Raw genomic sequence first — 17,463 nt, forward strand, 5'->3', positions numbered from 1 at the left:
AGTAATTACGTGAGTAAATAGCCCTGGCCATGCCATTTTGACGTATTTTGTTTGCTTAGTGGCGAGGCATTGGTATGTTTGTAACAGAAAATAGAGGACTGTTGTCAGTACAGTCCAAAATTATTGTCAGTAAAATATTGTAAATAAAACACCTATTGACCGGTTACCTCCGCGGCCACCATTTGGTCGTTCCGATAAGGGCTTCATTATTGTCTTTACCCCTATTAAGCGGCCACCCAAAATTTAAAAACTTTGTTTTGGAAAGGGCGATGGCAGAAAAGAGTCTGAAATGGAAGGTGCATGGCGAGTTATAATTCAAACACACGCCTATCATGATTGTCTTGAATTGACTCCATGTTCACCAAGAAATTGATAACCCGATAGTGAAAAATTAAATATTCAAGGTACACCAACCTCTATTTAAGCGGCTAGCCCCATTAAGCGGTCACCACCCATTTCCCCGAGGGTAGCCCACTGTATTACATGTAAACCAAATATAATTGCACAGCGCGAAAAGAACTATTGTAGACATGAGTTTAGCGTTACAGTATTACGCAGGGCATGTAATTAGCGGTGGTCGAGTAAAAGATAACAACAGGGGTAATGGTAAACTATTCATTCTTTTCATTTCTTAATTTAATCTCTTCCTACTCAATGCGATTGTGTGCTCCCAGTGGTTCCAAGCCTTACGAAGCCTTACGTATTAGGATAGAAATTGTCCTACCCCTACCCCCTAGAATGGGATGACAGCATTGCGTGACGAACAAGGAACCGCTGCAAGCACCAAGCCATCAAACCATGATGATCAAACGTAATATTTTGGTGTAGTGCAAAGCAAGCAACTATCTACAAATGACTCAGCCGTTTTTGACTTAGATGCAGTGGTGATCATTTGTGTCGAAAGAGGGTCACAGATTCATGATATTCGACCATTAAATAAGTTGACAGTTGGCGATGTACATCGGACGTTATGTAAACAAAAGCAAACTTCTGCTTTATGTGCGACGAATAGTGAGAGAAACACGTCAAATCGCCTTTGGACCTGCCTTTTACAGCAAATGAGGTTAGAACATTTCGAAATTATCAGCTCTGTGTCTATTTCAACTTAACATAGGTCAAGTCATGTGGCGCATGCTAAAATGTACGTCCAACTCGTAAATTGAAATTTGACGACGGATGGTCAAATATTTGCATTTTTAACGTACTTTGAAAAGCTCTCGCGTCGCTCACAATCACTTGCCCAAAGAAATTTTTACAGGAATCTGTAGACCATCCTCCTTCAATTCAACCACCAGAAACTTAATCCATTTGAAGGTTTCGCACATGGTGAAAATTAATTATATTCACGAAGTACTTTTACGTGAATAAAATACATGTCTTCGAAATTTAATTATTTTGCACCCAAAGAGACAACGCAACATTCCCTAAAATCAACCCAGTACACATTTAAACATTGCACAAAAATATTTGAGTGTTTTAAAGACGGAAGAATAATGTGGTTTTGCATGCGAGGCTCTCAAACTTGTTTAATAAGATGGTGCGTCAAATGACGATTTTAACGGAATTTGGTAATTTGCATATTTCTTTGAAATAAAAGGATATTTTGCCAAAAAACTCTCTAGTAGTTTTTGTCATGCCCTAGCCTATCTGCCATGAAAGTATGAGCGAAATCGAATTTTCGACCCTTGCCGAGGTATTGTCCATTTTTATGGACAGGGACTCTTAACACCGAACGTTCGGTCTCAACGGAAAAATCTCAAACCTAGTCTTGCCGTATTTTTAATGTTTTTATTAAAGTTCCAAGTTTACGTTTAAATCAATACGGCAAGGTTTCGGTTTAAGATTCTCCTGTAAAGAGCTCACTCTCCGTTAAAAAGTAGTTAATAAAAAATCAAAACAAAAAGAAAAACCAAAACAAACAAACAAACAAACAAAGAAAACTTGCTAATTCATAGAGTTTGACCTGTCGGTCTGATAGTAATGCAGTGCTAGTAATATTAATAGTTCTAGTGGCAATTGCGGTGGCAGTGGCACTAACAATAGCAATAGTAGTAACAGTAGAAAGTGAAGTAGTAGTTGCAGTAGCAAGTGCAGTAGCAGTGGCTTTAGCAGTTGCCATAGCAGTAGCAGTGGCAGTAGCAGAAGCAGTAGCGGTAGAGATAGCAGTGGCAGTAGCAGCAGCAGTGGCAGTAGAGATAGCAGTGGCAGTAGCAGTAGCAATAGCAGTAACAAGTGCAGTAGCAGTGGCAGTAGCAAGTGCAGTAACAGAGGCAGTAGCAGCGGCAGTGGCAGTAGCAGTGGCAGTAGGAGTGGCAGTGGCAGTGGCAGTGGCAGTGGCAGTGGCAGTGGCAGTGGCAGTGGCAGTGGCAGTAGCAAGTTCAGTAGCAGGGGCAGTAGCAGTGGCACTAACAGTGGCGGTGGCAGTGGCAGTAGCAGTATCAGTGGAAATTTACTTCCGGCAGCCGTAGCAGCGCCAGCCGTAGTGATTTGCTTAAAGTCCCTAATAACAGTAGCAGTAGCAGTAGCAGAAGCAGTAGCAGAAGCAGTAGCAGCGGCAGCGGCAGCGGCAGTGGCAGCGGCAGTGGCAGTGACAGTGGCAGTGGCAGTGGCAGTGACAGTGGCAGTGGCAGTGGCAGTGACAGTGGCAGTGGCAGTGGCAGTGGCAGTAGCGGAAGAAGGAGCCGGAACAGGAGCAGGAAAAGTACTAGAAACAAGAGCTGTTCTTGCAGTAGCAGTGCAAGTGGCAGTAGCCATACATTGCATATGGGCATAGGCTTGTTTATATTTATGTCAAAGATTAGTATTACTTACAACTGCATTTGTGTTTTTTTTGTTTTGTTTTAGTCCGTTATATTGTAGTCTTTAACATAGAGCTCCGAAAATTATACCAAAACAATTGTTCGCCTCAGGCTTGGTGAAAATTTCGTCTCGGTGAATATTAACCAATGTTCACTTCGCCGTAAGCCAATAATGGTTAAATATAAAATTTAAACATTAAGTATAAAATTTAACCATCTTCAACAAGCGAAGTGAGTCTTTTAGAACCATAGAAAACTTACACCTGGATTTGCTCTGCAGACTCCCAAATGATATTTTCATAACTTTGTGTACAAAGGTAACCAGCAATTTGTAGATTTGCTACCGACAACCGATGTCTTCGAATCCGGCAGTATTTACAACATAGCCGGCAAAGTTGGGGGATTAATCGGCAGAAGCGTTACGACTGACATGGTAAATTGAAGTGGCAGAGGTATGCCAACAACATTTGGTTCTCTTTCTACTTAGACAAAAGTCTATTTAATCGTTCAAAATCACATGAAAATTGCATTGGACAAACATCCTGTCCAATAACGTAGAAAATAAAATCGCGTAACGTTAAATGCCTATCTTTAAGAAAACAAATCCTTTTCGCTCGTTTTCACGAATTTCTCAGCAAAATTGGAACAAAATTTTAGGTAACAAGACAATCAATTGGTTATTCGGAGTTACAACTTACAACGTGAGACAACGTAATATCGTTAATTGGATGAAATGTTTTCTCTCGCGCTCGTTATTAGTGCGCGGCTTAAAATTACAGGCCCAAACCACAAGGTTTCAAAAGATAGAAGCCAAAGGTTTGGTTGAGATCTCTCTCTCTGTATGAATAATCAACCTCAAAGCGTTGGCCAGGCCAATTTTTGAATAAAACCGAGTCAAAAAATGCTTTTATCCGTTGCGTTGATGGATTAAGGGTCCATCAACTGATCTTTTTGAGCCGTTGCTCGGGAAAATTGATTGTCGTTTGACCTCGCCATTTTTAGCTAGTTCAGAGTTATTTTATGTCCTTTAACAGGGGTTGAATAGGGGTATGAAAATCCGCCGATCCGCAAAAATTTTTGTTCAAATCCAAAACCCCAACCACATACGGAAACAGGTGTAAACGCTCAAAGGCAAACTATTAAATTTGAATATCATTGTTAATTTCACACAAATAGTAAAGAAGGCGATATGCTTGATGACTATAATACAGTACAATTCTAATAACTGTGTCACACCTAAATTTAAATGAGCTTAGTTCGAAAAAATAAATAATTTAAATGAACTCATTAACATACCGACCAAGGCTGAAGAAAGATCTATGATCCAAGTTTCGTTTAAGAACATCAAGACAGGCACAATCCGGAATCTGCGCCAAAATTCACAGCTGATCCACGATCCACTGTGTTTTCAAAATCCGCGAATCCGCTCGATTTACCGCAAAAATCCACAATCCGTGCGCTTTTTAAGGCCAATCCCGTCGATCCGAAAACCTATTCACCCCGTCCCCCCTTCTTTAACCTTTTCATGGTCAACTTCGTTCCCAGGTTCTCTCTCCTCTGCGTCCCTATTCGTTGGGAGGAAGACCCTGATTTTGGCTGTTCTCCTGACCACCTGTAAGACAAACTTTTCCACCAGGGTAGAGTCAACGAATGATTTTTGTATATCTCAAGTGAAGCGAAGAAAAGGCGATCGCTGGTCATTGCTATATTAAAATACACCTGGTTCATGTTGCCTGAATTTAATAACCTCACGGCATATTGGTCGCTATCTAAAACGATGTTTTATTCACCATTTTGCAAAATCTAATTCTTGACTATGCCATGGAACCGTGTTTTAGCTCAACTGAAGCGAAAAATAGGCGATCGCTGGTCATTGCTATATTAAAATACACCTAGTTCATGTTGCCTGAACTTAATAACTTCACGGTACATTGTTCGCTTTCTAAAACGAAGTTTTATTTACCCTTTTGCAAAATCTAATTCTTGACTATGCCAAGGAACCGTGTGTCAACATCTGTCTAAATCATTTTACATTGTTGTAAATCATATGCTAGTCAGAGTGATCGGCTTCTCGGCCGCATGACAGGAATACTTTTAACATCAAAAAATACTGCAAAAAGACGAAAATGTATTACCTCCGAATACTGATCCACTGGTTTCACTTCGATTTGGTAGGTGACGTTTTAAGAGGCGCCCTCTGTAAATATCAACTATGGTTATTTGAACCAAAAAAAATCAAATCCCTTAAACTTTGTCAGATGAATGGTCTAGATAAGTGATTCACAACAATATAACTTTCAGTTCAATTCGATTCGTATTCTAGCGCTGGGGCTACCATCTTGGTTTTGCCCCTCTGAGAGGGCTTTCAGCGGCCATTTTAGGGCACATTTTTAACAATTTGCCATACAAAGAAAACGATATAAATCGGGGTAAAAACCCTTTATTCGAGACAAACAAATGTTCCTTGTTACGTTGAGAGGCTGTTTTGGCAATTTGCTTATCAATTGATTTTTTTACAGAATTTTAAACTTCTTCCCTTTCGGACTACTCGTGAAGCGCCACAAAAAGGCGATATTTAAAGGAAAATGTCGCCAAAAGTACATCACTTGAGATCCCAAAAAATACCCTCCACTTAAGGAGCAAGGTCTCACCTATAAAAATATGCAATAAAATTTTGGGGCAGTTAAAACTGTAAAATGTTATTAGAAGAAGTTTAAGCTGTGTTTTTGTCAACAAAGACCCCCGGCCCGTCCTAATTAGTATAATAACATGAAAATAACGATGCACAGAGAAAATAATGTTATATTCCACTTACCTCGCGACATGTCAACAACTGGATGTTCCTCGATATCTGATGTTGTATTATTAGTAGGTTTCAGTCACATTTTCGGTATTAGTGTACGAAATCACTCTGAGACATCACAACGGTTAAGCAGATTTCAACTCTCCGAAGCCCGCTTCATAACATTTATCAATATTATTTGTCTTTCGTCTCATAAGCCGCCATTTACAAGAAGTTTAACAATTTGCTGAGATCCTAACTGACCCAGAAGTCTGTTAGCAGCCTTTAAAATCATCCTCTCCATCAAGGATTCTCATCAAGAACTCGTTTAAGTTCAGTTCTGTTTTGATCTGTTGTAAACCCGCCATTATTTCACAGATTGCGTTACATTTGACAAGTGCTTATTCCTACGGGTAGGGGTAGGGTGGGTAGGACGTGAAAATATAGCCGACATTTTAGGGCCTGTTTACAAGGAGAGAGGGTCACCCTAGCAAGCGGGTTAACCCTAGCTGGAGGTTAAAAGATAACCCGGGTTTACAAGCAAAAAATAAACAGGTAGGGTAACCCTACAAACGAGACAACTTTACGCCCGGTTACACTCAAAGGGTCTGGAAACAATTAGAAAGTTAACCCGGGTAGGCGGGTTAACCCTACCTGGATTGTTTACAAGGGAAAAAGTTAACCCTGGTTGCCTTGTAAACATGACGAAGAAAAGAAAGAGGAAATATGTGAGAACTAGGGTAACCCGTTTGCTAGGGTAACCCTCTCTCCTTGTAAACAGGCCCTGAAGCCATTTTACGCATTTCTGTGGCTAAACTAGTAACTGGCTTTCCAGAGTGATTTGAACATAAGCCTCTCCTTGGAAATTTGAGGCATTTTCCAGGCTATGTTTCGTGGGGTGGGGAGGTCGTGTATTGTATTTAAAAAACAAAAAGCGATAGACAGTATTAGGTTCTTGATCAGTGTACCAGTTCATCACTGAGGCCCTATTAGAGGTTTTTAGGATACTGGATCAAGAGAAAATGAAGTGATCATGGACTCTTGATAGAATACAAGAAATTTAGGGGGAAAATTAATGGGGTAGAACATGTTTAGATCAGATAAAGCGGGACACTTGTGTCTTTCGCTGCCGGAAGTGCCATCAAATTTTGCTAACGGCAACAGACTGACGAATAGAGCGCAGGAACTAATGGTAAGCGGCGTTTTATTGAAACTCCTTACATTTTCTAAACCGTTACACTTTTGCATCAGAAAAGGAAATGCTCAGAAAACTACTGAAGAACAGTTAAGGACGGTGCCTTCGTTTTTTGTGGGCACACGGTCTGTGCATCACGTTAGGCGTGGCTTAAACGCCAGACGCGCGCTTGGGTTTGAATTGACGCAGTTAACTACCCTACCAAGCGTGCGACTTAAAAAATAATGACCGAAACAAATTTCCCACTAAAATTACGAGCCTGTACTAAAACCAGGATTACCAGAAAAGCAGCGTATCGCTAAACACTAACTGTGAACTGCTTCCCAGCTGAAAAACTAGCTTTTATGGTATCCGTAAAAAAATCATGCTGAATTCCACCTGTAGATGGTATAATGCGCGCGCAAAACAACTGCGAGAGACCTCAATGTTTAACTTAGTTGGGAAGTAACAGAACAAATTGTGACGGACACCGACAAAATTTTCGAAAGGATGAAACAGCTCATTTAGCTTTTGAAAAAGGGGTGATTACAGCTACATTTTATGTTATGAAATGGAAGTGGCAAGCCTATTGAACAAGTCATTAGTTTTTGGCTGTGAGGAAACGCTATGTAGACTGTATTTTGGCTAAGCCAGAGGAGTGCTGTCCAGGGACGCTAAAAGCGCTGTAGCGACGATTTTGTTATTAAAACATATCAAAAGTGGTTTTGATGTTACCACTTACCATGTAGTTTAAAGATATTTATTAATGTGTTTAGTTTTCTGCAGGTAAAGGCGAACTCTAGGAAAATCTGTGAAGAAATATCTTTACCTCTTTTTTTCAGAAAAATGTTACCGTCAGCAGTTTTCTTCGAGATTCAAGGCTAATTATCTCAGAAAAATTAATGACTACCCCCGGTTTTCTTTGTGGATTCTAATAACCCTGGCTAAGATCTACTTTTACCACGTTTTCTTAATCAAGCGGAAACACCTTTGTATTTGGTAGGCACCATTCGTTATCATTCGTTAGCCTGAGACACCCCACAGCCGCTGATGTTGTTCAGTTCTGTGATGGAGCTCAGTTGCATATCGGAACAAGACTAGTTTTTCACTCTATGTAGGGCGCTTTAAAATACCCGCATATATTAAGCAAAGCACTGACGTTGACGCTCAGCTTTTTAAAGACATTATAGATGCGTTCAAGGCACACAAGTTGAATGAGTCATAAGCAGTTGGATGAGTTAACTGATACTTGTCAAAAAAACCTGCAGCTTGATTCTCAGCGGCGTATAGCGTATTCTATTGGTAATAAATGAAAATTCTCGTCAAAAACTAAACTCGTCATGTAAGAAATTCGTGTTAAACGGTACAGAATTCGGGACACATTTGATTCTCTGTTTATTTCTCCAGCCCCGTCTTTATCTATCTATTTAGGGTAACAAGTGTGGGCTTCGAAATTACTAACAAGGAGCTGCGCTACCTATCCTCAAAACCACTATAATCTGATACAAAACTTTCATATTCCACCGTGATATTAGTACTAAGAGTCCAGAATAAATGACTATAGCAGTCGGCTTACTTCTATTTTATCCTACACATATAGCAGACCATTATTGCGGCCCCATAGTGGGAATGAGGGGTGTCGGTGTATCCCTTATCCTAGCGTATTAATTTTTGTCCTAAATATCTTGTATCCTGTTAAATCCAGCTTAACGATTTCCTACCCAATTAATGTACTGTTTTATCTGATCTTAACATGATCTACCCCATTAATTTTTCCCCTAAATCTCGTGTATCCTCTTCACTTTTTACCCAAATATCCAGTATCCTGAAAACCCCTAATAGAGCCCCAGTGATGAACTGATAAAGCTGATCAAGAGATTATATACAGATCATAATCTTTTGACCGGGAAGTTACTGTCTATCGTTTACTTTTCTTCTTCTTCTTCTTCTTTTTTTAATACAATGCACGACCTTCTCCCCCAACCTACCCTACAAAAAATAACCTAGAAAATGCCTCAAATTTCCAAGCAGAAGCTCATGTTCAAATCATTCTGGGAAAGCCAGTCACTGGTTTAGCCACAGAAATGCGTAAAATGGCTTCAGGGCCTGTTTACAAGGAGAGAGGGTTACCCTAGCAAACGGGTTACCCTAGTTCTCACATATTGTCTATTTCTTTTTTCGTCATGTTTACAAGAAAACCAGGGTTACCCCGGTCGGTTACATTTTCACTTCCTACCCACCCTACCCCCACCCGTTGAAATGTGCACTTGTCAAATGTAACGCAGTCTGTGGAATAATGGCGGGTTTACAACAGATCAAAACTTGATTGATAGGAGGATTTTAAAGGCTGCTAACGGACGTCTGGGTCAGTAAGGATCTCAGCAAATTGTTAAACTTCTTGTAAATGGCGGCTTATGAGACGAAAGACAAATAATATTGATAAATGTTATGAAGCGGGCTTCGGAGTGTTGTAATCTGCTTAACCGTTGTGATGTCTCAGAGTGATTTCGTACACTAATCACCGAAAATGTGGCTGAAACCTACTGATGATATGACATGAGGTATCATAGAACATCCGGTTGTCGACATGTCCCGAGGTAAGTGGAATATATCATTATTTTCCCTGTGCATCGTTATTTTCTCGTTATTATGCTAATTAGGACGGGGGAATTTGTTGACAAAAGCACAGCTTAAACTTCTTCTTCTAATATTTTACAATTTTAACTGCTCCAAAATTGTATTGCATCAGGAGCCATAATCGGGGACGGAGACCGTAAGCGCGCGCCATTTCTAGTATTAAGGTTGTCCCCATGATATGGGACAATAATTCTATTTTTAAAACAAATTGCGCCATCGCCTGCGGCACACGCGCGTACATACTGCGAGGATTTTTGCGGATGTCGCGCGGGGGAAATGGCGTCCGAAATTCCCGAAAATTTTCATGTTTTTGACCCACAACTCAACGCGTTCGTTGTGTTCCGACGGATGCTTCTTTTATATGAGTTGTACATTACTCCACTTTAAATTTCACATATGTTGAAGATTAACAGCTTTTCCATTACACAGCAAAAAACTAGCTGGATATATTTAGATATAGCAGAGCTTCAGGGCTTCATAGTTTCCTAGCTCCTCTTGTCACACACTTGCGAGGAATTTGTCAGTCTATCGCGACCGAAAAGTAAAACAAAATAATTGCTAGTTTGAGTTTCGCTTGAATTTTAAGCAACGCTTGATGTTTCCTCCAAGGCCCAATAACTTTACGTCCGTAGATACTGCTCAGTTTTATTCGTGTAAAAATCCAGTAAATTCTCTGTTGTCAATGAATGAGAGCGCCCGCCGATGCGTGTTTTCAGTACAGTCAGTAAACATGACAAATTGCACTTCCGCCGCTCTTTCGTGTGAAAGCGTACATCGAACTCAAACAATAACTCTATAGTTTTTAAATATGTTTAAGATTGATAAATGTTTGAGAACATATTAAAAGCTAAGCTGGAAATATGTGAATAAAGCAGAAATAATCAGCAAAGTTACGATGACGCTTCCTTTAATCAACTTGGAATAACGATTTCGAGTTTGTTGATCGACTATCAGAACACCTTGTCTATTTTCATTTTCGCAGTGTAAAACTTCACTATGCTTATGTTGAAGAAACACACATGATGTTAGTAGCCTTTTTTGCGTTCGTGAAATTTGTTACAGCATCTCAGCATAAAAGATAACGAAAGAAGTCCGACTCGGACTTGAAAGTGCACGAGCTGCACTATGCAAATGAGCTAATTGTACGCGTCAGACTTTCCTTTCAAAAACTTTTGCAAACTCACCAAACAAGCAGAAACAATAAGAAACCGTCAAAACAGGTTTTGGTTATGTTGAACCATTGTCTGAGAAACTCACAAATTAACTCGATACCAGAGTGTAGAGTTTTCTTGCTATATTCTTAAGTCAGAACAAACGCAAAAACATACGCGTAAGCTTACAACTAGCGTGAGCAGATCTTAGTATTCATTCCCAGCGCGAGATTGAAGTCTTGTTTTCGACCCTGAAAAACCCACCTTTTCCGTTAGCTCAGAGCATAAAACTACATATAAGCGCCCTGGTTCGTATTCCCTGCCTTATTCCCTGCCATCGCTGTGAAAAATACGCAAAAGAATCTCTCAACTCTCACCATTTGATCACACAACGTGACAACATCCACGCGAGAGCCCCCGACACGTGCGTGAATCCGCGGGGATATATGACGTCAGGATGGCGCAATTTGTTCTAAAAATAGAAAAATTGTCCCATATCATAGGTGCGCGCGAATCCCGAGACTCACGGTCTCCGTCCCCGATTATGGCTCCTGATTGCATATTTTTATAGATGAGACTCTTTAAGTGGAGGGTAGTTTTGGGATCTCAAGTGATGTACTTTTGGCGATACTTTCCTTTAAATATTGCCTTTTTTTGCGGCGCTTCACGAGTAGTCCGAAAGGGAAGAAGTTTAAAATTCTGTAAAAAAATCAGATGATAATCAAATTGCCAAAACAGACTCTCAACGCAACAAAAACCATTTGTTTGTCTCGAAAAAAGGGTTTTTACCCGGATTTACATCGTTTTCTTTGTATGGTAAATTGTTGAAAATGTGCCCTAAAATGGCCGCTGAAAGCCCTCTCAGAGGGGCAAAACCAAGATGGTGGCCCCAGCGCTAAAATACGAATCGAACTGAACTGAAAGTTATATTGTTGTGAATCACTTATCTAGACCATTCATCTGAGAAAGTTTGAGGGATTTGATTTTTTTCTGGTCCAAATGACCATAGTTGATATATTTACAGAGGGCGTCTCTGAACATGTGCTAAACCGTCAAAAGGTTTGTGCTCCAGTCGACTGCTGAATTTCTTTGTGAGTCTTTTATATTTTGGAGACGACAGAAATAATGAAGCATTCTTCACCGGCAAAATTCCACTTCCAGCCCCGTTAAAGCGGGTAGCTTTTAGCCACTGCTTGAGGATTTGAAACAAAAAAATCGACCCAAAGTTTATCACAGCAACAATCAAAGCACCATACTACCACTCCCTCCCAGCATATCATTTTATCATCCAGATTCTGGATGGTCACCTGACAACCTGCAACTAGGGTTATAGAATGGTCTTTACGAGCATTTGCGAGCGTGCGAGCAGTGCGTTTATTCTTGCGAGCACGAGCAATGATCAGTTTTGTCATGCGAGCAGCGAGCACTGTAGAAATAACAGATGGCGAACAGCGAGCACTTCGTAAATTTTCCACCCGCTGGAATCTCTCTTTTATTGAAACGTTTTTTTGCACCAAGTAAACTGGCTGACACCTTCAGAGCAGGACATCGGGCGCAAAGCCAGGCAACATGTTAGTAAACAATTATTGGATGTGGTTTTTGTGATATCCAAAATAATCAAGGTCGAGGTAGGGGTTATCAGCCGAATCCTGAGGCTAAGGCTGATAATCCCTACCGAGACCTTGATTATTCTGGATATCACAAAACCCAAATCCAATAATTGTTTTATTGTATATTGAACGAAAAAAAAATGGAAGTCATGTTTTTACTTCTTCACTAATTGCAAGAAATCATGCACCGCGGTCATACATGACATGATTACCCGTAACCTTAAGTGTCCTTGACATGATTGTTGTAAAATCTGCAGCTAGATGACGTCCCAGGCGCTGATTTCAAAAATTCATTTTACGCTTTCGGCCAATCAGAGAACAGATAGTGAGTTCCATGTAACATAGAAGATCTTATCGTGGTTTAACCAATCCCAGGCATTCCCAGCAGCTTATGTTACAGCCAATTATAATCCATCAAATATTTTCGCTCGCGCGTGATTGGTCTAAACGCGTCACGTGACCGAGTATTTCCCAGCTAAAACTGGGGAATATCCGAGAATATTTTCCAATTGTCGGAACCTCCCGTGTTGCGAAAAATAGTTGAAGGATAATAAATACAATAGCCTTCATTTGACTTTGAAAATACGCTCGGATATTTTTCCTTGGACATTGTCTGTTCCTCGAAGCTCACAGTGTTCGCTTGTTGGAACAGATAATGTCCGCGGACAATTATCCGAGCATATTTTCGTGCCAAATAGAAGCTATTGTTTATTTATGCCTTGTTTGATATGCCGTTTGATACAAAATTACTTTACTAAGGTTCACGTGAGTCTGTGGGTGGACGTTAAAAGAGATCTGAAGCGTTCTAAGACCCTGCTTACAAGAAAGTAGGGTCTCTACCAAGCTAAAAGAGGGTTAAAGATAGCCCGCGTTTACAAGCAAAATGTGGCCGTTCGGTTTCAATAAAATGTCAATAAAACGTCAATAAAACGAGAAAGCATTTTTCCAGAAACATTCATGGCATGTGCATGTTTCCCCAATGTTTACCAGTTTGCCATACGGGAAACATTGGTTCCAGTGTCAATTTTTGTTTTCATGATGCAAATTATGCTTCCGCTTTAACCAAAATCCGATCATACGAGCAGGTGCAAAAATTTGCGAGCACGAGCAAGCAAGCACTCATCTAATTTTTGCGACAGTTCTAGCTTAGGCCAAATTTTGCGAGCACTTTCAAATTGAATGGGGTCATTCGATACCCCTGCAACTAGGGTCTTTCTACCAACTACAGGGGAGGCAGAGGGGAGAGTACCTGGGAAAGAGGTTGTTTCTTGGCCTGTAGAACCAGTGATGACGTCATCAGGCCGCGCACATGGACATGTGACTAATTTGGAAAAAATGTTAAGGTCCCAAGCATATTACTTTATCGGGACTTTTTTCACTGATGAAATAATTCAATTTTAACCTTTATTACACTATGCATAGATTTTAAGTCACTTCACTAAAAGGTCAGATTTTGAGAATTTCGTCACAGTTTTCTGAAAAAAAGTGTAATTTCACAAAAAGAATGCTGAGCTATGTGTCCAACGTTGGCTTAATTCGCAGGTAACATCTCGAAAAACGCTGATTGTAATGAAAACCCACATTTCTTTTGCATTTGAAGAAACCAGAAGTACTCGCGATATCTATCGAAAGTTACCCTCTCAGCGTGCGCGAAACTCGTTCACACTATACGAAGTTCAAACGAATCGCACGAGATTCGCACGTTTTTGTCTTCCTTTTGAGATTTTTTTCTTTTTTTCTCTTATTTCGTTTTTGCTTGTGCTTTCTTAATTTGCATTTTGTGAAGCACAAAAAAAAAAAACATCTAAAACGTAACTGAATTTTCAAGTTATGGAATTGCCTAAGCTTTCCGTAATCAGACTACCATAAGCTACACTTTATATACATCTTTTTATTCCTAAAATGCGTGCAGCTCATCCACAAAAAAAAGGTATTCTCTGTCGTCGCTTTAAGTATTTCAAGTTGCTCTCAAAGCTCTTGGCAGCGAGTTCATTGTTTTCGGAGGTGTTCGAACGAAGTTTATTTCGGAGTCTTCGCCTCGAAACTTAACTCTCATTTCAGGGACGAAAGAGAAATGACATTAACAATTAGTTTCGTTTTCCATTTTTTCTTTTTTTTTAGCAAATACAGAGAACCGACTAAGCAGAGTGAGGTGCTATTATGTTCGGTTCCTGGGTAGACGTTAATAGCATCCCCCATCCCAGAGTTTACAAACGCAGTCGTGTGACGGTTCAAGCGCGACTTCGCGAATGGAAAATCGAGGATTTAACCAAAAGCAAAAAGGTTTTTGCAGAAATGCTTCGAATAACTAGTATTTCTAGTCAACATTGAAGACATCTGAGGGTTGTTTGATCGGACAGCATTCCCGGCACAGAAAGGCACTACCGGAAAGAGACGAGTTTATCGATCTTCGCGGAGGGAAAAAAAAAAAAAAAAAAAAAAACTATTTTCCTACTCTTATTTTAAACTCAGCTCAAAGGGACTAAAAGGGAAAGTAAGTAAGTAAGTACGTAAATTATTGCTCCCGTAACTCCTAACGCTTTAATTACAGTTACCTTTATTCCTGCGAAAAAGGGTCGAACAATAGCTTTTGGGGTACTCCAAGGGCTTAAAGGAGATGTGGTATATCGGGCAGTCACATTGCATGATAGCTAGTAATAAAGAAAAAAAAAAAAGAAAAAAAAAAGAAAAAAAACAGGTTTAAACTTGAGATCTGACTGAATTTCGCCATATATTGGTACATTTAGGGGGAAGTTAAATAAATATTTGCTTCTCCTTCAGTCAATAAAGACTGTTGTATTATCGTTGATTCTTAAAACACTGGGCACATGAGAAGAAAGCCGTAGGAACCCGTCACCGCCAAATTGTCACAAAATGCTCTAAATCTACGTACCCAGCTTAGCGGTTTTGGAAACTGACTTAAGCAGCACTCTTAATTCTGGAGTAGTTATGATTGGCGTACGGCCTGAAGGTCATTTTAATGGGTTTTACTGTGTTGTTTAGTGCCCACAAAAGCATTAAGAAGCGCCTCTTAAAGACATGCAACCATAACTTGAACTTGAACGTTATCTTGCCAGCTTTTATTATCGTGCCTGTATCGGGCAATTTAAAAGAAAGGAAAACAGCAACAACAAAAACAAGGACACACTGACTGACCAATCGATTTGCGCTGTACATTCCACCCAGAAGTCTAGAGAATAATGGCTTGCCAGGACACGAATGATCGTATTCAAGGGCTCCCCACAAATCTCCACAAATGTTATCTGTATATAAATGGCTGCCTTCCGAATACCAAGTGATGATGTATGAAACATTTGTCCATGACTGCATGCTCGGGTTTATAAGCGGCACTTCACACCGCAGGGTGACAGAGGCAGATTCCGGATCAAGGGGCTCGTAGGTAATAGTTGGCTCACCAAAAAGAGATCTGTCAAATTCAGTTGGTGGATCTTGAAAAGTTACAATAAAAAAAAAGGAAAATGTCATTCGATTAGTAATAGTACTTAGATCGAGTGGAGTACAATTCAGGGAGTAATCGAGCGAGTAATTTCAACATCGGACAAGCGCGAAACGCGAGGCCGATTTGAAATTCCGAGCACGACTACTCCCTGAATTGTACGACTCGAGTTCCAATTACTAATCAATCGTATCTATAACAAATTTCGGAATTAAAGATGTCTTTTGAAAACTTCTTTTGTGCGCAAACGTCTGCAGCCCTTTTTGTACGTTTTGAAAACCGCAGGAAACATTGCCAAGGAAGCCATTAAAGCGCGCGTAGTTGACGTGCGAATCACGTGGGTATCCAATTACAGGTATCCGATTACAAAGAGTTCAAATTGAAATAATGGTAATAGGACTGAGTGGAGTCCAATTCAGTCTGTAATCATACGAGTGATTAACAAAATCTGACGACCGCGAAGCCGGAGTCCGATTTGTTGTTCACGAGTATGATTACAGACTTTATTAAATCCGTTTTGAAATCACTGGTTATCCTTGCAATCTGATTGGCTCTCAATGGTGCGATTTATTCACGAATCGCACTATTTTTTGCTCTAAATCGCATCTTTTTCTCAGCCCATGAGAATGGGCCAGTAAAACATAACAACCCATCAGATTTCAGGATTAGTTTACAGTAATCAATAAAATTTCAGGAAAATGAAAGGCAAAAAGCCACTGTGTGGAGAATTTTGCAAATATTATTGCCAAAACTTTGTTGTTATTGTAGCTTTTTTTCCAAAAAAAATTGACAAATTTAATTAATTAGTTTCTGAATGACGATTATGAGCTCCTTTAGGCTGAGGACCTACTTTAATGAAAGTTCCCAGCTTTCAGTGTCCATTTTGACAAATATTTTGGCGATTTTTCTTCAACATCTGCTCAAGATCCGTATGATACTGAGTCCAGTAAAACATAAACAAACGAAAACCACACAACAACAAATTCAGAGTCATCTCAAGAAGGTAGATGTTTCCAGGTTTCCGGTAGTTTCAAACGAAGCAGCAAAACTGCTCAACTCTGTTGCTGTGAATAAACATAGTCAACATACGCCACACTGCACAAAACAGTGAATGAACGAACGTCTTACGAAGCCGGTGCCAGTCCCGCCATCTTGGAAATATCTTAAAACAAATGGCGCTGCCAGAACTTGACAAGGTCCTGAGTATTGAGTCCTACGCCGAGGTTACAAAAAGAAACGGAGATGATAACGAGCTGGACCCCTTAAAATCATACCATTGAATGGCATTTAAAAGAAAAAAAACGTACTATCCACTTGGCATCGTACACTCGAGGGAGTTTCAACACTCAAAAGAAATCGATCGCAGAATTACACAGGATATGCACCTTCAAATTTCTTCTCCAAAGACAATGAAAAGTCGCAGCCTCAACCACAGAAGAAAGGTAGGCCTTCCATAATTGATTCAGGCGACGAAAATTGCACTTTTATACCTGAAGTAGACTATTTTCGACTTCAGATCAGAATTGCTTGTTTCTTTGTCATGCTCGAATGAGTTTTCGTCACATGACATCGTTTTGCATACTAAATTAGACGTAAAGGCGTTTCCGGTTCCGCTTTTTTAACGAACCGGCTACTGGAACAATACACCAAAAATCTAAAATTTAAGGCGATAAAATTGTGCGATTTCAAAATGGATCTAATAAAGTGGCAATTGAACTGAGTGGAGTGCAATTTGGTCTGAAATCATACTTGTGATTTCAAATCACGCGTATGATTTCAGACCAAACTGCACTCCACTCAGTTCAATTACCATTATGAATTGGACGACACGATGTCCTGTTACCAATTAATCAA

General features: G+C 40.0%; 2 protein-coding genes across 5 annotated transcripts in view; both read right to left on the bottom strand.

Moving 5' to 3' along the window:
• Positions 1–17,463, bottom strand: part of LOC110051481 (fibroblast growth factor 1-like) — a 181,346-nt gene that overhangs the window by 99,670 nt on the left and 64,213 nt on the right. The gene's annotated exons all lie outside the window — the stretch shown is intronic.
• LOC149103669 (von Willebrand factor D and EGF domain-containing protein-like) overlaps positions 1–17,463 on the bottom strand; it is a 126,029-nt gene that overhangs the window by 89,198 nt on the left and 19,368 nt on the right. For all 4 annotated transcript variants that reach the window (XM_089273954.1, XM_089273953.1, XM_089273952.1 and 1 more), the window contains exons 3-4: positions 15,309–15,601; positions 14,708–14,803 (exon numbers count right to left, since the gene is read on the bottom strand). In XM_089273954.1, coding sequence (XP_089130080.1) covers positions 14,708–14,803; positions 15,309–15,601 — 389 coding nt within the window. The remainder of the gene's footprint in view (positions 1–14,707; positions 14,804–15,308; positions 15,602–17,463) is intronic.

Source organism: Orbicella faveolata, unplaced genomic scaffold (assembly GCF_042242905.1).
Source record: "Orbicella faveolata isolate gen_17 unplaced genomic scaffold, um_ofav_v1 contig_35, whole genome shotgun sequence".
Classification (NCBI taxonomy): domain Eukaryota; kingdom Metazoa; phylum Cnidaria; class Anthozoa; order Scleractinia; family Merulinidae; genus Orbicella; species Orbicella faveolata.